Source organism: Grus americana, chromosome 6 (assembly GCF_028858705.1).
Source record: "Grus americana isolate bGruAme1 chromosome 6, bGruAme1.mat, whole genome shotgun sequence".
In the NCBI taxonomy this organism is placed as follows: Eukaryota; Metazoa; Chordata; class Aves; order Gruiformes; family Gruidae; genus Grus; species Grus americana.
In genome coordinates this window covers 5,186,039-5,209,343 of record NC_072857.1, presented here as the reverse complement: position 1 = coordinate 5,209,343, position 23,305 = coordinate 5,186,039, and the positions used below count along the sequence as shown (strand labels likewise).

Below are 23,305 nucleotides of genomic sequence, written 5' to 3'. Positions count from 1 at the left end.
AACTCCTTATATGAACTATACCTTGACATAATTTATTTGCAATAGATTTTCGATTCATTTTTTACTTATAGCTAGAATCTTTGCTTACATTAAAATACATTTCTTCTAAATCAATTAATAGAATATTATTGGTGTTTTTTTCAAGGTTAATTCTGTCTACTAATTGACTTTCAATGTTTGTAAATTTTCAAAAAACCCTGACTGTATTGGGGAAAAAATTAGGCGACTAAACGAAGAATTAGTGATAAAATGCCCCCACGCTAGATTAGCTAGATGTAGACTCCTATGCGTGTACTAAGCAGATTAATTCATATGAATAAATGATAGCGTTATGACATGTTGGGTTTTTTCTTTCTTGCAGGTGGTGGAGAAAGAAGGATATCTTCTAAAAGCTAAAATAGCAGATGGTGGCAAGAAATTAAGGTATTGTATGTGAATGTTACAGAACTTAGCAGCTGCAATATTCAGATCTGATGCATGTTTAAGTAAATAGCTAGTATTGCTGCTAATAGCCAAACTACGATTGTTTCAGTATTAAGCCAATGTACGATTACAGTCCCAGAAACCAAGTGACAGCAGCTAACGGGCTCATTGCACGCAATGACCATGTGGCAATGTTAACATCTATACTATAGATATATAATACGCATATTAAGGACAACCTTAAGGCACCAGCCAAACCAATGATATAGTTTCCAGCGGGCAAATTTTAAGTGCTGAGTGCGTGCTTGAGGGGTCAAGGATGGGATGTAGGAATCCACCGTGTGGTGATGTCACAGAGATGCCAAGGCAAGATTATCAAAAATGTCAGCACTTACTTAGCACTGCTTGCGTTAAAAGTAATGTGAATATTAACGGTGCCTTTTCTGGAAGGACTTGCTACAGTTTGTGGTATTTAGATGCCCGTAAAGGAGTAGCAGTGATGTGACCAGCTCTGTACGTTACCAGTGATAATGAGAGAGTAATGTGAAATATTACATTTTCTGTCTGGAGAAAGGAGCCAAGTAATAAGTTCTCATACTCATGTAGTGCTAAACCATACGTATCCTAGAAATGCTCATTGAAAAGTGAGTCCGGAGGTCACCCAGTCTGACCTCTCACTTCCAGCAAGAACATTATCAATGCTTGCCCAAGCCTGCTGCAGGTGAGTGCCATCAGAGCCTGGAATAACTTGCATTTTGGGAAAAGGCGTTGAAGCTAGTAATGCTCTATCCCTCACTTTGGGCACTGGCAGAGGCTTCTGCAGAGCATGCATCACGTGTGAACAAACCCAGACAAGGAGGGAGTTTTACCTTCCCAGCGCATCGGGTGCCCTCAGCCCAAAGCATCTCCGTGGCTTGGCATTGAGCGCCGGCTCGGCACGGGCGTGGGAGGAAGCAGCGTAACTCGGCCACTTGTATTTTTAAATAGCCCTGAACGGTATCGTATTTTTAAATAGCCTCAGAGATTGTGAGCACCACTGAAGCTATAACGTGCTGCCATCAGGTGTTCGTTTGACAGAATGCAAATGCAGCCGCAGCGCTCGGGGCTCCTCTGCAGCCCCCACGAGTCGGGTGGCACCTGGCAGGGGCTCCGGCATCGGCTCCGCCATGGCTTTAACCTATCGACGAATTCACGCAATATCCTCGTTAATTCTAGCTGGGTCTTCTCTGCGTGCTGATACTTACGGGTCTTTACAGAAAGAGGATGGGTAGTGGGGATTCACCGACTCCGCGTACAGTTTGTCTGACTCCTCCTTTCGCTTACCTGAACTTGCTGTTTGGTGGCTGGAAGTGGCTTCTTGAATTATGTTGGTGCCACACAAAAATTAGAATATTGTGAGCTGACTTTTCTAAAAAGCTTGAAAACCTTAGGTCACTGCATGTATCCCATGAAATACAATGTGAGCCCATCTGTACAGAGACCAATATATCTTAAAACATTTTTATTTTTGGGGTTTTTTTTGGTGTGGTTTTTTTTTTTTTTTAAATCTGATGGATATCTTTACAGACAATCTGATAGAAAGCTTGTCTAGTTTAAATGCCTTTTAACTTTAGGTCACAAAAACAATGAAGTTTTGATTATTAAATAATACAATTGTAGAATAAAAGGACTAGAAAATTTAGGGGGAAAAAATCCTACAGGGAATATAGTGAAATTCAGTTGTATTCTTATAGCTTCTACAATTTCTATAGTCTCCTACAAAACCACTAAATTTTCTTATCCCTCATGGAATTAAAGCATTCTCCCCTTAAAATCCAGAATGAAACTTAGATAAAACATCTCAATATATTTTAAGAAATACTTATCATTGATTTTTTTTCTTAGTCCTTTATTGTTGACTTCTTATTTCAAGACCATAAATAGAACTGCATTTTTTAATTTTCTTTTTTTTTTTCTTCTTTTGAATGAGGCCCATGTGAAAATGAAGTATTTTCAAATCTTGGCAAACTTCTCAGTTTGATCAGAAAATTGAATATTTTAAGAAGATTGCATGCAAGTCTGGGACCTCAGAAGGCAATTGCTGTTTTTCATTTCTCAGCTAGAAAAACTTGCCCTACAAATGGGGGCAGAAAGTAGCACTCTGGCTAGTAGAAGTGGCCACGACACAGAAATGTTCCTCTCTATAGCTAATGTCAAGCATTTGGTGTAAGTTGGATACTGAATCTAAGCTGTGTCCCAAGGGTTTTAATCCTTTGGTAATCCATATTTATCCAGGATATCCAACTCATAGGAAAATCTGTTTAAACAGGCACATAGCATGCTTGGCCGCTTACTCCCCTGTGCACTTACAAGACCTTTTTTGAGTAGAAAAAAAAAAAAAAATAGAGAAAATGAAAAAACTTGTTGGTAAGTTGTACTTACCAATAGACAACTTGTATTCACTACCTTGACGGTGATTCTCAGCTATAGCACTAGTTTCCTACAGATACGTTAAAAAATAATTAGCTGAGTTTGAAGTGTTCCTAATGCCAATATGCACAATCCACAGCTACGACCACAGTTCATATTAGCTGAGGATACAGCTTTATAGCAGTAATAAATTTAGCTGAAAATCTCAATGCGACTTACAAACATTTTCCTTTTGTGGGAAAATACTTGTCAGTGATGGTCAGGTACTTTCCTAAATGCTGTTTCTTTCTCAATATCTCCGTCTCTATTTTTTCCCCATTAACATGGCATAAAAAAAAATGCAGTTCTATTCTCTTTGGATGTGTTCACCTCCTTCATGGAGACTTTCTTTCACCATTGCCTCTTGTTGGCTGTATTTTAGGGACAATCATTAGATCATGCTGGGTGAAATCCTGCCTACACTGAAGCAAGTGCAAGTTCCTCTCATAGTGTCAGGGGCATTAGGGCTTCGTCTGTGATATCGGTTATGCTTCTTAAGCTGATGACCGAACATATTGAGCAGGAAAGTCACAAATAGAAAAACTGCCTGTTGTTATGCCTGATGGGCAGTTTGATGGGGCATCGAGTGCAGCAGAGCTTTGAGATGGATCTGGAAGTGAACATCACAAAGACGACGGAGAGGCTTTTAAACTCAGCAAAGCCAGGTTTTGCTAGAATAAAAAAAAAGAGCGTGTTTAAGTTACTTAGGAATATTTAAATAGAGAAAGCTCAAAGGGACTAGGGAAGGCAGAAGAGAGAGGAAAAAATGTTTCTAACAGCCCCTCCTTTTTAACGCACTACAGCATACACATGAAACAGCCTGCTGTTCACGTGCTTTTTCAGGTTTGTTCTAAAATATTCAGATTTGTGATCTGCATTCACATAAAGAAAATAAATACTGGGTTTATGAGTATTTTTGTAAATATCAGATGTTACGACCCCCAAATTGGAGAGTCAAACTTGAGACTTTCATCTAAATATAGTTTTCTATCAGACCAGATCTACTCGATTGTGAGTACGCAGTGGTTTGAAGCATCACATTATGTGTAATATACATAATAGCATTTTCTTCTGAGTTAAATCTTATACTACCAGAAGAGCACCAGTTATTGGAGTCCTCTGTGTATGTGAACTTTAAGCGTGTGTGAATAATCTCACTGTTTTCCTGTGGTTAAGGCACCATGGTGGAACAGGAACATAGATAGGCTTTAAAACATGAATGAGGAGAAAGAAAGCCTTCAAGCTTTGTTGGGCCACTTTCAGGTGTAATTAGGATGATGCAACTCCATCAATATTGGTGAAAGTGCATTGCTGATATTGACTTTAGACCATTTTTTGTTTCTCAAATGAAATAATTAAAAATCAAGTCTACAAATGCAGCACCTTTTACCTCCTGCTTACCTGCCTTGCTAATTTTTCCTTTTTAAAATGTTATTTTATTTTTAAGGAAAAACTGGTCCACATCCTGGATTGTTCTCACAGCTCGGAAAATGGAATTCTACAAAGAATCCAAGCAGCCAGCGCTGGCCAACCTGGTAGGCAATCAACCATCCAGTATCCTTGGCTTCCTAGCAACTGTTACGTTAGTATAAAAAGTTTGGTGTCTACATAAGACAAATTCAGACTGAGCTGGCAACCTTCAAATGGTTGAGAACAGCTGAAGGAATATGCCTTGATAAACTTTTAATCAGACATAGTGTGTAAGAAGAAATAGGACTTAGCATGTCCTTTATTAAGAGGTGCATTTTGAGAATAATTGCAAAGTGAGACAAATGGTGAGTAACTATCTGGTAATGTGAAGGTAACACTTTAAATTAAGGTGCCATTTATAAATGCTTTATTCTTATTTATGAAAATGATCACTAAATGCAGCTACTTCCTCAAATAATGTATTATAAAGTATGTTATAAAATGCATTAGTAATAAATGCTTAACAGATGATGCGATGAGAATCTGTTGCAAAGGATATTGTGAGACGTAAATTGTATTAAACCGTGTATGTGCATCTTTAATACATGAATTTAAGTTGTTATCTACCATCCTATAAAGTGGCTTATACATTAATAAATAATAATAAATTATTTATAAATGGCACCTTAATATAGGGTGTTACCAAAGCAGAAAACATTATAAGTTAGCAAAGTGATTTTTTATCGTAGTATAAATGTGACATCTACCATATCCCGCTAACCTTCCTGAATATTTCTATGACTCCATCTAATGCAGCTAATGCAATTTCTGTAGCCTGTAGTTACTACAAAGTGAAATTTGCAGTACCTTTTTATTGTGCCCCAAGGAAAGACCACCGATCTTAGTCTTCAGAGATGTGACAGCTACGTTGCGCAAGCAATAACAGCACGTATCCCTTCAGCGCTAGTTACTGCCGAGTTTGAGCCTACGAACCTAAATGTGGGCAACAAAAAGGGAATTCGGTAAACGCGTGACACTGTGGGCAGCGAAGGGACAGGTTTGACAAAGCCCCGTTGTGAAAGGCTCTCAAGGCTTGATCAAACCTGCCAAATCTCATTGGCATGATGGGTGGCCACAAAGGTGCTCTCTTTGGCAGGAGTCACATACAATAAGCTGTTTTTTTCCTGTGGCAGGTGATACAAACCTTTTCTTCTCCATGTTCTTGATCTATCAAAGCCACTTGCCATAAAATCAGCTTTAAAGATCACCTTTACATGCCTTGCTTTTTTGGAAAGAAGATGAGGGTCGCAGAAAAATACAAACAGATGAAACAATAAAAGCAAGTAAACGATGGAATCTGGTACTTTCTCCTTATGCCAGTACAGCTGGAAAATACTATTTTTCTGAAGCATGAAAACAGCATACTTTGAATTAATATTTTTTTTCTGAATTGTTTGTTTTCCTTAAAGTTGAATTAGATGTTATTTGAAAATAAAACAAACAAAAAAAAACCCTCTCAGGTGAACTTATTAAAACTAATCTTATAATTTACTAGCTGTTTTACACCTCTACCTGCTGCTACTTCTCTTCTCTCTTTGCAAGCACTTACCCAAATCCCAGGAAGTAAATGGACCAGTGAGAATTCAACACAAAGGAGACTTGCTCTGGGACTCCTCCACGGTGTTAAAATTCCCATTGGCTGTTTAAGGATTTAGATATTAAAGTAGACTTGCCTGGACAATATGACTCTGGCCCAGGTCTCAATCTGTTTAACTCAAAAAATTAAGGTTTATTATGAGAAAGGATCTTCTGAGAAGTCAGTCCCTTTCTCTGAAGTTTCACTTCATCCCCAGTGCTTACAACGTGGTGAGATAATATCTACTGCCTCCTGTGTTAGGAAGAACACAGACATATTGATCCCATATTTTGCTCATTATGGGGAAAATAAAAGTGGGATTTTCTTTACTCCATGCCAGATCTCAACACTGGGGCTGTGAACTCAATGTTCAGTAGGTGAGAAAAAGCTGTTAAAGTTACGTTTTCTGTCTATTGCATATGACTTATATGCAATGGTAAATAAAAAAAGAGTAAAGCTTGAAAACAAGAAGAGCCGTCAGTATTCAAAATCTTATAACCCAGTTTCCTAAACGCAAATTTTACGCATGTAAAAAAGCTAAACCGGCATGTTGATCTCATCTGATAAAGCAAATGTAAGGCTTATTTCCTTTGTAAACCATTTAACTAGATATAATTTTGATAGTGGAAAGGAAATAATACAAAAAGGCTTCATTGGAAATAATTTGTTTACTAATTTTACTTTTCCTCAGCTGTAGTTTACTTTGGAGAAAGGGGAACTCAACCATTAATTAAATGATGTAATAGAGGCAATGTTCATTCATGATAGTATGACTTACAACAAAGCATTTTTATTGTTAGGAGGAAAATGATGTGACTTAACAAAAAGATTAATGTTCCTTTGTATTAGAAAGATATTAATTCATTAATAATTAATTATTAAATACTGTACATGAAGTGAAAATTTAGAATAAGAGAGCATCATTATAAGAGGAATGATATTTCACAACAAAGGCAACAGGAGAGAGGGAAATAACAGCACATTCTAATCATATCTTTTTTTCTGATGATAGGATAATATTTAGAGATAATTTAAAATTATATTTACCAAAATATTTAATAGTATCTTAATGCCAAGAACTAGTAATAGCTAAAAGGATTTTTTGTTTTTCCTTTGTGCAATTGTAGATGCAGGACTCTCTATAAAAATTTTCCTATTGATTTGCATGGAGAAGACTGGGATCCATAGCTAGTTGGTGAAGCTAGGGACAATATCTGATATTATTATTAGTAATAGAGCAGAACAATTAAAGCACACAGAGGAGAGATTCAGAAAATGAGCTTGTTTACAAATATTACTGAAAATGCAAGTTTGCATCCCATGTAGCTAAATCATTATCTTTTGCTGCTGCCTTGGTCATTTGTGGCCATGGTTTTGATATACTTTTTTTTTTAAGCATTTATATGACTTGCTTTTTATTTTAAATTAAGGACATTGTGATCTAAACGGATCACAGCTCCATTCTTCCTCACCAGCGTTAAATTCTATTATCAGTTGGTCTTTCTGACCAAGAAAAAGTAGTCTGTTTATTCCCTGAGATAGTTTATTCAACAGAGGTTATTTTAACCTCAGGTTATTAGCCCATCTGCAAAGTAATTTAGTGAGTGAAAATGCTGCTGAAATCCATATTCATGTTTAGGAAGATTTCATTGTAGCCGACACTTGTATCAATTTACAGCATAACCCCCTCCAACAACAGTGATATAACATAATTGCTCTGACTGCAAAACACAAAGCAAGGACGCGGAGCGCTGAGGCTTTCCCGGTAACCTTAACTTCTCTCTTGCAGTGTCTCTGGGTAGCGCATAAATGGGAAAGCAAACTACGCAACAGGACAATGTTTAGGCCAGAATGAATTTTAAGACAATTTTCCTGGGGTCCCTATGGATTTAAGCAGGGCTCCCCAGGGGCAGAAGAAGGGCCGATGTGCACGATGGACAGTTTCAAGTTTGATAGATGCGAATGGTTTTGCATGCAGCTTCCATCAGAAGCTTCACGTACCATGCCATACGCGTGAGTCTGGTATGGTGTGCATAGACACCTCGTATCCTGTTGCGGGCAGAATTGCTAAATTCTCCAAAAGAGAAGTTTTCCAGTTGATTATTGTGCATAGCAGAAGGGTGTTCGTCTTTCTAATGCCATGAGCTTGCATCCCATCCTTTCCGGAAAGGGAAATGCACATACTTATCCTTTTCTTCTGCTTATTACAATATCAGAGCTCCAGATTACTGCAACAACAAAATTAAACTGTGTGTGCACTGAGTGCACGGAGGAGTCCAAGTTCTGCTGCTGCATACATTTTTGTACAATCATAGATGTTAGAGATGGTAAAATCCTATACGAGTTCATTATTCCATCTTCCTGCAAAACTTCCCTGGGCTTTCCGTTGTTTTTTTTCTCACTTCAGTGTGAAATGCCATGGCAGTTTTCCTGAGGAAAATATTCTGTAGCCCAGTATCCTTCACTATCAAGAAACTATTTCCTGTTTCTTTGTCTACGTTTTAATCTCTTCTTTTCATCTCGTCATGTGTTTCCAAAATTTCTTGACCTTTTCTGCGGGTGGAATAAAGCTGCCCTTCTTTGTTACGGTATTTTCAGACTCCAACTATCCTTTTGAGTAATTTTTTCAAAGCAAGCAAGTTGACCCACTTTGACAAGGCTGTGTTGTGTGTTCGTGAGGGGTTACAGAGCTGCCTGCTCTGTGCCAGTGCAGACCTGGTCATTGCACGGAGTCCCAGGCAGAAAGCTTCCCTGGTGTCTCCCCTGGCCAAGGAGAGTGATCTAGCCAAAAGAGACACTATAGCCGTATTTTTAAAAGTATTGTTCTGGAATACCAAAAATTTAATTTCACCACCCCTTCACCCCCCCATATTCAAATATTTCTTTGTGCTAATAAGTTGGTGTTTGCTTTTGTTTCAACTTTGCCACTTTTGCCATGCAAATATTAACTGATTAAATTTCACAACTTTTTTTGTAAAATCAACTATCAATACTGTAGTTTTGATCTGTTATTAAAATTCAGAAAGATTAAGTTCTTGTCAGAGGCCAGGCAGGAAGTCTGAAGCAGAGTTAGGAAAAAAAAAAAAAAATCCAAACCCTGCTCTTCCAGTGGTTTAGCCACAAGAACATCCTTCTGTTTTGAATAACATATTTCTTCTATTTAAAAAAAAAAATAAATTTAAAAAGGAACAAAGACACACAGGACTGTCAGTTTTAGAGGAGCTGAACCACGGTGGTTTTATGGTTTGGCAAATGGAGAACATAATTACAACTCCAGTACTGAAAACTGCCAGAGATTCTGGCTGCAAATTACTTGACCAGGGTTTCTTACTCTGCTTCTTTTAACCTAAATAGGTCCTTTTCTACCCATGTCAAAAGCACCCTGGAGAGCATACTTTTTTCTTTTTTTTTTATCCTTTAATAACAACATCAGAGAAATTCAGCGAGCAATCTTTGGGAAGCTGATTGTACGGTTGATGGACTGGCCACTGTAACTTCTATTAAGTCTGTTTTCTTTATCACCAATGCCATTTTGACGGTAAAATGGCTTAAGAACAACAGAGCAAAAAAGATTCATCAAGCTCATTAAGTTCTGTGGATATTACTCCATATCTTACCCAAAAGGGACTTATTAATGCTTTATACCGTCAACAGTAGTATTTTTATTGTTGCCTGGGATGTGCAGTAACCTAATCTACAAAGGCTACTCTAAACTCTAAGGGCTTTGCCAGAACTGCTGCAGAGGCAGAGTCCCTGGAGAAGGAGCTTAGATGGCAAACGAGGATTATTGTGCTTTACACCAACTCCCAGCAACGTAAATGATACAGGCAAACAAATCTGCTCTTTGAATGATTTGCATCCATACAGAGGAGCTGGGGAGGCAGGGCTGTGTCATGCCGGGATGCACGGGGTTACGTTGTAAAGTAGCAAATTGTGTGGAGCTACTCTCGTGTTGAGATCTTTCTGGGTGTCACAGATGCCCTGGAAGCCTTTTTTTTTTTTTTTAAGCTAGAAATGATAATTTGTTTAGAGAAAGGCGATAGCTTGTCTTACAGATACGATGTATGGTCTTGTGTAATTTCTGTCCTTTCCAGCTGCATCAGTTTAAGTTTGTATTTGGAAAAGCCACAAAACTTTACCTTTAAACCCAATGGCTTTTCAAGAGGTTTTGCAAAGTAAGCATTTAAAATATCTGATCAATGTGTATGCATTTGTGTTTTGATCTATTGTATGTTATATCAGACTGAGTTTTTTTAAACTATCTAATTATTTAAAAAATATTACATATCTAGTATAAGAACCTTATTTCTGAGTTAAGACACCTCAGGAGTGGTTATTTAATGATACCAGGGAATAATGAACTCTTTTCAGCAATACCAGCAGCTGTGCTACAGTAATCTGTCACTTGAACTTGATCTATTCTTGTTTTATCTGATAACTGTCCCCATTTGTGAAAAGTCAGGCCATATTCATGGTTGGGTTGTTTGGGTTTTTTTCTTTCCAGAAGCCAGGATATAAACCTGAGTGTGTGGATTTGTGTGGTGCTCGCATTGAGTGGACCTCAGAGAAATCCAGCAGAAAGAACGTCTTTCAGGTAAGAGGCAAAAACATGCTTTTCATTGCTCATCTGAGTATAAACTCTGTTAAGAGGTAGGTTTTATTTCCTTGGGTTTAATAACTAGAGACTGATATAATACAGCGTTTTTCCTACCAATACAGGAGTGTAACATTTTATCAAGCATCAGTTTACTGTTTTTCTAAGAGAAGGATTTCTGATGACTGAGTCGCCTAAACACTTGAGAACCTGTTGATTTATTGATTAATGCTCTCTATTCGATTTGTTTTTAAAACTTAGTAGGTAATTGCTTTGGGTTCAGGCCTAGAATCTTGACCTAAAGGACTTCCCTAAACACAACTTCTTCAAACTGCTTATACAAGCATTGCTCCAACACAGTGCGGTTACTCTGTTTATTTTTATTGCTGTTCAGGGTACTCAGATGGTGATGACCCAGGTTCATTTCTGGAAGGGGAGGGGAGGATTTTAAAAGCTTGCCTCTGTCAGGGCCAGGATAGAAGGACATGTATTTCTCATAGGACTATTCTTCATTGATGGAAAATAATATTATTTAATTACTTCATCTAAATCCCATTGAATTGAAAGGGAGGATCAAGGCCCAAGAAGATGAAAGGACGAGAAAAGCATTACTGCAAGGTTAACATTCCAGGATCAAGGAGCTAAAATAGTTTATTGCAACATCTTCAGGTTTTGGACATAATCCAGGGCCCATGAATATCAGTAGAAATCAGGGGGGTTTGTTTCACTAAAAGTTGCAACAAGCCACATTTAAAATATTGTTCTCTATGAACTGAGTTGTTTCCCAGAGTTCTAACATTAAGAGTTTTTAACGATACAAACAATAATGGGAGGAGAGACGCAGAAGGGAACATGTCAGGGTCAGGATACTGTTAGTTACCAGATAGTCCTTTGGCATCATCACACATGAAACATGCTGGAGGAACCAACTGTGCCTGGGTCTGGGGTTTGAGAAAAAAAACCACCACACACACAAAAAAAAAAAACCCTAAGGGACTGTACGTGGCTGCTTGAAAATAAACCTCTTTGGGTCAACTAGGTGTTACAGAGACTTTTCAAAGCTTTTTTTTTTTTTTTTCCTAGACATCTTTCTAAAGTGCATGCAATATTTAGAAATATTCTTCTTCTTCAAGACAGTGAGACTTATGCTCTATACCCCCAACATCCTTCAGGTTGTCTTGAGACAACACTTGGAGCTTTGTCATTTCCTAGGTATTTTTAGAATAAATATTTTGGTTTTGCTGTCAATCTTCAGCTTTTTCACTTGGAATGTGATTAAGTATAACCTTAGCCTTTGCTCCTGCAACCCCCTGAGCACACTGACAGGTCTTCTGAGCTTCTAGGGTTTATTTCTCATTTTGCAGTAAGCAAAATTTCTGTTTGGAAATGCATATTAGAGTGGTGATTCATTGCAGCTAATACATTTCCAATGTAAAGACAAATGAAGCTCTGTTATCGATTTACCAAACTGGTTGTATGAAGACTTTGCAATGCGTTTTCTTCTCACTTCTGTTAGTGTGAGGGGTAACTCCACTGAATCAGAATAATGTGAGAAAGGAAACTCATGCACTACTGTTTGAACCCATTAAAATGTGTCTTCATCAAGCCAATAAGTGAGTGGGAGAGACATTAAGAAGTAAAAGCATGGGAGGAAGGACATATGTTAAGACACATTTTGAAAAGGGATGGAGCATTGTTTAGACAGAGAGCTACAAGAAGATTATGCCAGATGGTAAGAGCGAAAGAGGAGAAGGCTTTGGCATCAGTAGTGGTGACATTTTGGGAAAGGAAAGGACTGAACGAGACTGGTGCTACATGAGCAGATAGAGTGGGAAGGGGACTAGAGAGAGAGTGAAGATTTATGAGATAGTCTGGAGGGAATCCAAGGCGAGTTCAAAAGCGGAGAGGTCAGTTTGTACCTGGGTACGGAATATTTCGGGAAACACTTCTGATGATCTATTTACCCCACGTGGGTGGGAATCAGATGGATAATATAAGTCTACTTATTCATTCAAATGAAAAGAACAGGGGTGATTTCTTTAATTTTTTAAATTTTTTTTGTGACCTAAATATAGTTACATTGCATTGCTATTTGATTAAATACGTTAGCTGCCTAACTCTGAAATGATCAGAAATAAGTATGATTGTATCTTCTTCAAAGCGTGGCAAAAAAGCATAGTTGGTGGGGTTTTGTTTCATTACTTTCTGAATAATAAAACGTTTTTTTCTGACTCAAACAGAGCAATGGTTACTTTCTGCTAATGTGTTGTACTAGGAGTAGATGCAGAATTTTGAGTTTGATTTAGCCTGGGTGCTCAATTTGAGTTCATGAATTATAGATTAGAAATAGAAAATGACTATTGAGATTTTGGTTTGAAGAAAAAGAAGGAAATCTTGAATTTAAAATCTAAGCATATGACAGTTAATGGATGGTAACAAGAAGATGGAGTATAGGAGTATCATAAAGAAAACTAATTGGAAACATGATCGATGCAGGGGGGGAAAAAAAGAGGGAACTGCAAGTAAATGATATGCAGGCAGGAAGATTTGGGTTTCTGGTCTTGATCGTGAGGTTTTCAGCAGTGTTACTCTACTCATTTTAATTGAGCTACTCCCTGTTTAACAGGATAAGTCTGATCTGCCTCTCACACTACCCGATTTGTGCATACAATCTATTTCTGTTCTTGATGAACATATTACGTGGGGGGGGGGGGTTTCAAGTTTTCCTTAATAGTAACTGAAAAGATGCACATCTTAAAATATAACCTTCTGATTTTCCTTCATTTATTTTATTGATGATATAGACAGCACCAAGGAAAAGAACTGGTTAGAAACAGCTTCACATGGTGTGGGGAAACGTAGCAGTTTGCAGGGAGATACCGTGCTGTTTGTTTTTGCTGGCTGAATGACGCGATACACTAGGTCTTCATCAGAGGAGTGGTGAATAAAAGAAGATTTATGTTCAAATCACATGCTTTAAATATTTCTGCTAAGTGCTAGTTTGCTCTTTGGTGTTTAGCCTGAAATTTAAAGCACTGAGGATTAAAAGGATTACAACATAATCTTAAATAATCCTAAGTGTCATTTACAGAGAGATGGTTGTAATAACTAAATAAAACCATGTTAAGGGATGGCAGTGTTGTCAGTCAGCAACTGGAACAGAAACAGCGCCTATGTCACTCTGCCGTTCTCCTATTTCCTTTCTTTGGCTTAGTTTGATATTGGGTAGGTGCATTTTGATGGGGGTTATCAGAAAGAAAAAAAAAAACCAACCAAAAACCAACACGTTGGGCTGCTTTTCCATCAGTACTAACGTGCCTGCTGAGGCACCAGTAACTAGGTTAGCTTACGGATTTTCTCAATGTTCAATGTCTTCATTTTCAACTTTTCAACAGGAGTTTATTCTTTCCACTGCTTTACCCATCCTCTACTCTAAGTCAAGCAGCCATTTTATTTTCAAATTCAGCCCAGACGTCGTGGAAGACGTGATCTTGACCTCTGGCCTCATAATTCTGGAGCTTCATTAGCACAAAGTCTCGTAGCTGTAGACTATTTCCTTGAAGAGGTTTTGGAAGATTCCTCTCAGATCGTTCAAAGAAGAAAAGGAAAAATAGGAGAGGGGTGAAAAGTGCAAAAAGAGGTCACGAGCAGCATACTTATGAAATGGTGAAGCTGCTTTGTTCTCTTAATAGCACTATTCATTTAACTAACAGACTTTTTTTAGGTTTTTTAGTGATATTTTTTCCCTGTTTACCAAGTTCATTTTTTAGGAAGGTTTCTTATGAAGAATTTGTTGAGTTTGATGCCCTGGCTCTTGCCACAGATCTGGTGTGATGCTGGTTTTTGTTGCAATACCCCACAGCTGGAAGGGGTTACTCGTTCATACGCAAATAAGAATTGTAAGTATTTCACAAATAGAGAAATCTGTGTAAGACGTACAGTATTTCAACAGTGAGACAGCTGAAAGTACAACTGTACCTATGTGTAATATGAAAGAATTTCTCTTGCAGCTGTTTCATATATAATAACATTTACGGCGCTGATCTGGGGTAACTCCCTTGTCCTTGAAGCTATCCAGCTTTGTCCAAGAGCATAATCTGAACGATAAGCTATTTTGTTCTACATACTGTAGGATCAGTATAGTATCTGGATGCCTCCCAGGAATGTTTTAAGTCACCGCTTTTTGCCATGGGAGGGATCGTTTTCGTTTCCATGATCTCTCTAGAGGAAGCACTGAGAATGCAATGTGGAGGGGCTTGGGCTGGGATTGGTATTTGGATTTCTTTGTGGTTTTAAATATAAATGCTCTATAGAGGAGGCAAATCTAAAAAAGCCACCTTGGGCTCAGATGGATGCGAAGCTTCTGGTGGTCCTTATCAGCAGCTGAAGCATGTTCCCCGGCCCAGACCTGCCCTGGAGAAAGTGCTGTTTCCTGAGAGGGCTCTTCCCTGCAGCTCCTACGAGGTGTGCAGTACTTATTGCTGGCTTTGAATTAGATACGTGTTAGATGGACCTGTTGTGATTTTTAAAACATCTGTATGGCATTTTGTCCACTTCTGGAGGTTACTGCTGTGATTGCGGTTTAACTTCTATCCCAGAGACCTGAACATATTATTGCTTAATTAAAAGACTTAGCCACATCTCACAGTTATTTCATGGTGACAGCAAGAGGTTCTTTAAATAATAAACTTATTAGTTTTTAAAAAAGCACAAGAAATAGTCTTAATCATCATCTTGGAGATGTTCAAGTCTATGTTTTTACATAAGAAGTACTTAGTTTTTAGTGGCGTAAGTGGGAGATCTTGAACACGGCAACGTGGAATGGTCTCTACCTTGTGTTTCTGTTTCTCTCTTCCAACTGCCTTGTTAGTGACCTTACCAGCAAAGCCCCTGCCAAAATGTTCAGTAGAACCTGACTGAATGCAGAAAATCTCCTGACCGCTCCATATATCAGCTGTTTTCTTTTGTAACCTAAATATAACAAGACCTGTGAATGCATTTTTTTCTTGAATTTAGTGTTTGTTTGCTTTTTTAAATTTTGAAAGTCACATAATACATACTGTATTTGACAGAAAATGCGGAGTCAGAGCTGTGGATGGTGGACACTTTAAATAAACAGCATTTCTACTGATTTCAGGATCTGGGACCTGACTCTTATTCTACTTCTATGGAAGTGTGGCTCTGTGGACATTTTTGGAATAACTTCTGATTTACATCTGTTGAAAAATAGGCTCTTTATTACTTGCCCTATTATCTTTTCATTTCTTTTAAACCAGAAGCTACAAATGAAACCATGCTTTCTTTAGTTTATTCTCTTACTCGAGTCCCCACATTTTATGAGGTGTCAAGCAGTTCAGATCACAACCTTTGCTTTTGGAATCTGCTATTATAGAAATGCTCTTAGTGTGCAAAACCGGGCAGGATCTTACCCAAGTAATGGCAGTAGAGCTGTGTTTTCACTGAGTATCTGTAGGCCAAATTTTTATTGTTGGTTAAAGAGGAAACGTAAGAGAGGGAGTACATAGTGTAAGAAGAAAAATACCCTTGATTGTAGGGAAAGTTTGGCAGAAAATATAAAATTGCATGCAATATGCATTCTAAACATTATACAATTGAGAAATCACCTTGCCGTCTAAAGACTTAACGTGACATTTTCAGGTGATAAAGAGGAGAGATATTGAGAGATGCTTGGTTATTTTTTGTGTTGCGTGTATGAAAAGCGTAGATTTAATCATAATCGCTTTACCTGTGTTGGCAGTAGCTGCTCCTGAGACCCAAGGAGATGTCCCTGGTTATGAAAGAGCACAGTAGGTAGAAGCACTAGCTGAGACAGAAAAAGATCCTCATCTAAGCCAGAATAAGCAAAAGCCTGGTAAGTGGGGCACTCGTGTAAGCAGGGATACGTGGTTTCACCCTTGTTCCAGAAGTGGTAGGTGAGCAGTGGTCAGGCTTTAACCGTCCTGGGGAAACGAGTGGGCTTGCCTTCGCTCACCACTGTTTCCCTCTTAGATTTGATGTTACTCACAGTAGCCCAAAGAGAGTGTATTAAGAGTGAAATGAAATTCGGGTTGCTTTGTAAACATGGACAGAGAAATGCATGATGTGATTCATGTTTTAAGGAACGCCAGGTCATAAAGCCAGTTTTCCCCCAAAAAAATGTGATGGAGAGAGAGACCTATCTCATTACTCCTGCGACACAAGCAGTGGCGGCAAAGCTTTACACCTAACGGCAGGAACACACAAACTGTAAGGCCTTGGATTTCATACATATAGGACCAGCGACACCTTAAAGAAAATGAGAAAACCTTTTTAGAGTATGTACTAACATTTCTGTACTTTGTCTCAAACTATATACAGTTTGAAAATAGACAGGGTAGCAGCAGGAAGACTCTCGACAACGGTGTGCGTTTAAAGGGTTTGGGAAACGGAGCCTTCAACCTCTATAACAGAATTTCAAGGAACCTCTCTCTGTATTCGACCTCTGTAATAGATTTTCAAGTGGTTAAAGGAACAGTAACTTTATTCATAAAACTGACAAGCTGAGCAGTTTAAGGTAGAGCTGCTCAAAGTTATAGCTGATATGTTTCTCTCTTTCTGTGGTTCCTGTGTCTGCTTTGGGGTAACACAAAACCCTCAGTGGCGTCAGCAAAGGCCTCGTGTATCTTGTGACTACGAAATCAGGACAGTAAGGGGGTTTCGTATGTTAAAAAAAAAAAAAAAGTCACTTGAGAGGGTAACTTCAACGACTCATGGAGGTCTTGAAAAGGCTGGAAAGTCAGGATGAAGAAAGGGCTGCTACGGGCACGGTGCCGTGGTGATGCTGTCAGCAGCGCTGCAGGTCACCTCTGCTGTGGTACCCGCTGCGGGCCATCCAACATCGGGGCAACCAGCTCCTGTAAGACACCGGAGCTTGGGCTCTCACTGAACCCCAGGGAAATCCAAAACCAAATTGAAAAGCGAGTTTTCTGTGAAGATCAGGCTGATTTAAAACCCCCACAACCCATATTCTCCGGATCTGACCTTATGTGTACAAAGATGTCTGCCTGCTAAAAATGATTATTGTAATAGCTCGCTGCACTTTATTAAGAGTTTTTTGACGGAGGTAAGTGCTGATATGTGAGTGACTGTGAGAGGTATGAGTGTCTGTGTATGCTCATACACATGTGCTTCTTAAGAAATTATGTGAATCACTTAGCCTGTGACAGCTACGCTGCAGCTTTCAGAAGTGCAGATGTTATTTGTCCATCAGAAAAGAAAATATTTATTTCAAGCCACAGGCATTTTCTGCGTTGCAAAAATAAAACGTAACAGCAGTTAATGCTTAATGTGCATGTGAAATAATTTTGTCAGGGACAAGCACGACTGAGCATAAGGGCCTGGACAAATACGTGAGTGCACAAGGAGCACCTTGTGCCTTGGATAATGCCGAACCTTACGAAAAAGCAATCCGGGCAGCTTACCCATAAGCAAAGCGCGACAGCGGAGCTGCTTATTTTTCCATCGTTTTTCGGCTGAATTCACGGAGCGTTGTATTGCCTGTTTTGTTTTTTGGGTTTTGTGTTTTGGTTTTGTGGGGTTTTGGTTTTGGTTTTGTTTTGGTTTTTGTTTTTTTTTTTTTTTCTTTTTACAGCTGAAGAAGCGAGTCGCGTTTTGCGGCTCGCATGCGAAATGGCAGTGGGCTGCAGCCTCTTGCTGCATTATTCATAAACATATTGCTGCCATCTCGTGGGCAGCGCACGAGCCGGCGCGGGCAGCGTTGCGGGCAGCGTTGCGGGCAGCAAACGAGGCGGGGGCTGGCCAGTGCCACCGGGGCCGTGCCTTTCCCCGGGGACAACCAGCTCTGCGGAGGACGGGGTGCAGGTCGCTTGGCACCCACCATCGCGACAGGGAGCGTTTTTTAAGCATCATTCGGCAAAAAATCAATGCCTGGCCAAACAGTTGATACTATTAACGTTTATTTTAGCTGGTTGCTAAATGAGGTAATGTCTGCTTTTAGGAAGGAATAGCGCTGCTGTAAACGTGTGTTCTCTAAATTATGCATGTGGTAGTAGTTTTATGTTTTTTAAAACGGTGATTATCTTCTGATCAGCGGGGCTGATAGGGAAAGGGTAAATAGCTTCATAAGGACGGGCTGGTTCAAGATAAAGCATGGAATGAGAATTATCGTTACAGATAGCCAGCTTGGTGAACTTGATACAAGCCCAGGGTGCTCTGATGTGAGGCCTTTGGTGCTCTGTTGTATGCTCATAAAATGGGGAAAACGGTATTTTCATAGCCCTAGCAATCAACAGCTGAGAGGGAGCACAGAAATGGAAAAGGAGCCTGGCTTTCCGGATTCTTTAGTACTTCAAGCTTTTGTGATTCTCCGGAGTGAAAACAGCTAAATTAATTTAAAAGCGTTATGATTTTTGCAGCCTTCTTAATGTAAGTTAATATTAAAAAAAAAAAAATTGTCTTGATACATGCCCAAACATTGCACACGTTCCCTTAATTTATCAAACTCTTGAAAAAACAAAGAGAAAAATGAATCCTAAATGAACTCACTCAGAGATAATCAAATCTGACTTGTTTACATGTTTGGTGCTGGTATTTCTGTATTCAGCCACTACATTTTTTAAAATCTTGGCGAAGTCACTTTACTCCATTTTTGTGTTTCTCTTTAATGAGCGAGGCAGATATTTAAAGTTGGCTGGGCACGGCGAGCCTTGGCTGTCCTCTCTCTGAAAGGCAGCACCTCGCATTTGTGTGCAAAGGGATGCCAGACGATATGGTAGGGATTCACATTTTTTTTTTTTTTTTTTTTTTGTGTGTGTGTGTGTAGGCGTGATTTCTACATTCTTTGGGGAGAGGATGGGTTTGGATGTTTCAAGGTGTTAAATGGACAATGGCAGGCAATTTGAATGCAAGGGGAAAAATGCAAATAGTGTCCTGCCCTCTCTTTTAGATAATACACCTCTCGGTTTTCAGCAGAGCAGTTGTTCTGAGGCTGTGATTCATGGACCACTAATGGGATGGGGAGACTTTTTGAAATGGTAATACAAGCGTAGTCAGCCTGAGAAGACATTTAAGGTAGTTCCCAGATGGTACAAATGAAAGAAAAACCCAGACAAACATTTTCCACAAGGGACCCGGGCTTTTCAAACCTCCTCCTCAAGTTTATTGATTTTTGAGGATGCACCTCCAATTGATCCCATTTATAGAGCATTTTTATGTGGATTATGAGAGTCGTTAAAAACTTGAGATTGAGTTTAGGGGCTGAATTTCTTGAATTCTGGTGTGGTGTTTTGTTTTGCGGGTTTGGGGTTTTTTTTATTTTAGTTTGGGGTTTTTTTTTTTTCATTTTTCCTTTCATTGCATTTTCTCTGTTTTGGGATGAATAAATTCCAAGGAATTTCATATAATTACATCTGCAATTGCATCTGTAAAGCAGAGTGATCCAAGAAGCTTAGCAAATATTTTCTTTGGCAAACAAATTTGCAAAGAGGAGGTGTGGTTTGCTTACCATTTCATTTAAAAATAGACTATCTAACTTAAATTATCAGAGGATTTTAACACTTAAAATCCACAGCGCTTCAGTCAGCCTCCCTTTGTTTTGTTTTTTTTGATCATAGTTATGACTGTTACAAATACGTTGTTATTTATAATTGTAACATACTTGAAACCTAGAAAGTGTTTATTTTCATTCCCTCTGCCCCAAAGTCAGAGTTTACAGGTAAACTTTTACAAATTGAGCTTTAGAGTAATTTTCCAGGATGGAAAACGTGCAATTGTATAAGTGAATATTTTTGAGAGTGCCTGTTAATTTACAAAAAAGGGAGCCAATTACTAAGATTTTCTTAAGTAATAGAATTATTATTATTTTCTATTATTTGTACATAGTCATCACTAGGTGGAGGCATACTTTACATATTCTTTTGAGCATGTCATCTGTTATGGACTGAGATGAATTGCATTGATACTGCACAGTGAAGAGAAGGATATGCTTTTTAACCCGAACTGGCAAAGTAACCTGTTACCACCAAACGCCCAGCTCTCAGACAGACCAAGCAGACTTTTGCTCTGGCCACTACTACGGCTGAAAAACAATGAAAATGGAATATTTTTTAATCACGGGCTGCACAGAGATCTCTTGAATGAATTCAGAAACGACGTTCATGTGTGATAAAGTTTAAAGGAGACACAAAGCAAATGTCATGGAGCAAGAGATTGAGATAACCAATACCCACCCCTTTCAATAGTCCATCCTCCGGTATCTAAATCAATGTACGACGGATTGACTGGGGGTTTTGTTACTTCTTTTTTCAGTTATGGTAGCAAAATCCATTTAAAGCCCCCCAATGTTTTCTCATGGTACAGGGTTACCTGCTACAGACCATACGGGTTCAATTTTGACTGAGGGTAATGAGACCCACCGTCATTGATGCTAATACATTGACTTCACCCAAACTCTCCTGATTTACACCAGGAGTAGATCTTATGCAGTTGTGCAGGTACATATAGTGCAATGCTTACTTTTGTCTCCCGTATTTATGACCAGAGTCTGTACGAGCTAGTCTTTGGCTAGCAAAGCCCAAGCCACGTGTTTGAGAGGCCACAAATGGAAACTCGCGGCTGTGAATGTGGGAGTCGGAGACAAGAACTCTTTCTCCGTGCTTCCAATACTATATTATGGCTCTTTACAACTTACAACATCCACTGGCTTTTATTGTAGGGGAAAGAAGGGTGATGGCACACGGATTATAAAGAAAAAATACATCTTAGAAAATAATTCCTGTATTTTTGAGTGACACGCAGATTCTCTTCTAGGCATGCTGAGAAAAGTGGGGGAAATACATTTTTAGATCTCTGTCATTTTAATATATTTTAAAGAATGGAGTCCGGACTGTTGAGAGAGATTTCCTGAGCTGTGTAACTTAGCCCCAAACTGGCGTCGTGTACGTTGCTGTGGCCTCGAGCTTTGTCACCTTCCTCGGGGTGCTGTGGCCCTGCTGAGGCTGGGCTCTGCCACCCCTCTGGGCAGCGTCAGCCCGTTACGCCCTGGGGCAAGGGCCTCTCCCACCCCTGCCTCAGACATGGATGTACAAAGACTGTAATGGAACTGAAATATGCCCTCCTCTTTTTTCTTTCCCTTTTCCCCCCCCCTATATATTCTGGTTTTTTTATTTTTTATTTAGATTTGGAATCACACTTTTAATAATTGTATTCACAATCTAAAATTAAATAAACATTTTGTTTAGTGCTCATAGAATGGCCAACCAGTGCTCAAGAACGGATCCAGCAATTTATCAGCCTGTAGAAAATAATTATAGCGATATTTTGAAAGCCATTGGTTATAGTGTTGTTTTGATTTATAGAATGTAAATAAATCAGTTTTGATTCTTCTGTTTCGAATGGATTTTTTGGAACTAAGGCTTTTGAATAAAAGTCCCTCAAACCAAGCTGTTACTCCTGGGAAATTCTGTAGTGGTATGTTACTGGCATTTGAAAAATGCACACCTTCTGAGAAAAAAACAGGAAAATTCTGTCAAACAGACTGATGGGAATTCCCAAGTTTGGAAATACAAGTTATGTTGGAAAACAATGGCAGTGCGATTCAGCTAAGGCTGCAGTTGGAGTGAAAAGGAAAAGGAACATGTTTTCACCATTGCATACATTTTTCTTTCTTTTTTTTTTTTTTTTATTGTCATTCTGGAAACAAATGTTCTACTGATCAGTTAAAAAGTGCAAAGTAAGGAATAAGAGAGAGTAATGTGTGTTGGAACATAATGTAGACTTTACCCGTGTAGAAAAGTGTGAAGAAATATGGTAAAATTAAATGTAAACAAAGAAATGGGGAAAATAAATGTGGGAGTGAAGAACTGTGTACAGGGAGTAGGAAGAATGTAGTCCAATAGTAGAAGATCAAAGGAAGGGAAGCCAATTTTTTCAAATATTCGGTAATAACTTAGATGTAGCAAGGTAAAGGATCTGAACAAAGGGTCAGAATATCACAAATGGGAAAGGAGAAAACATTATATAGCGATGAGTGTACAATTTTTTTATTTTTTTAAGGATCAATTATTATCTCCATCTCCTGGTATTTCAGGACTCTCTTATAATACTACTATTATTTTCACTCCCTTTCCTGCACACACGCTCTGTCTCGCTCCCCCTTCCAGGCAACACTTCTCCACTTGCGCAGATTTGAGGGGGTAGGAGGATCTCAGGGGTTCTTCGCAAGATGCTCGTTTCCCACCGCAGAGTGTGGCATTGCCAGGACTCTTCAGGGGACTCTCTGCCAGCTATCCTTAAAAGCTTGCAGGGGAGTGGGAGAAGATTTGCACGCTGCCCAGGCAGGGCCAGGTTTGCACACTCCTCGCTGCTGAATAGTGCATTACTGAGTAAATAATGACACCAAAAATCATTGCAGCTTCTGTAGAGGAGGTGCTGTGCTATGTCAAGCTATTAGGGTCTGTCCCTTATTTCTTTCCTTCCCCCCACTCCAAAGATGCTCCTTTTTTTATTCAAACAGAGATTTCTTTTCACCTGCATTTCCCCCCCCTGTAATTTTACCTTTTTCTGCTCTCATTTTTCTTTACCCTCTATTTTACATTTTTGTATTTTAATAACACATTTTAAGTCATTTTTCTCCTGTTCTCAACGTGATGACAGTATATCCTGATGGAAAGATAATAATGCCCAAGGAGGTTTTCTTTTATGAATTCTGCTGGTGTTACTTTCACATGCACAAATACATCATCTTGATTTCTAGCTCTGGGTCATTTCATTGCTCTTGTATGTCTTGCTACGAGATG

General features: G+C 38.9%; 1 protein-coding gene across 2 annotated transcripts in view; it reads left to right on the top strand.

Annotated features, from left to right (window-relative positions):
* ARHGAP15 (Rho GTPase activating protein 15) overlaps positions 1–23,305 on the top strand; it is a 333,198-nt gene that overhangs the window by 52,309 nt on the left and 257,584 nt on the right. For both annotated transcript variants that reach the window (XM_054830636.1, XM_054830637.1), the window contains 3 exons: positions 362–423; positions 4,319–4,406; positions 10,422–10,511. In XM_054830636.1, coding sequence (XP_054686611.1) covers positions 362–423; positions 4,319–4,406; positions 10,422–10,511 — 240 coding nt within the window. The remainder of the gene's footprint in view (positions 1–361; positions 424–4,318; positions 4,407–10,421; positions 10,512–23,305) is intronic.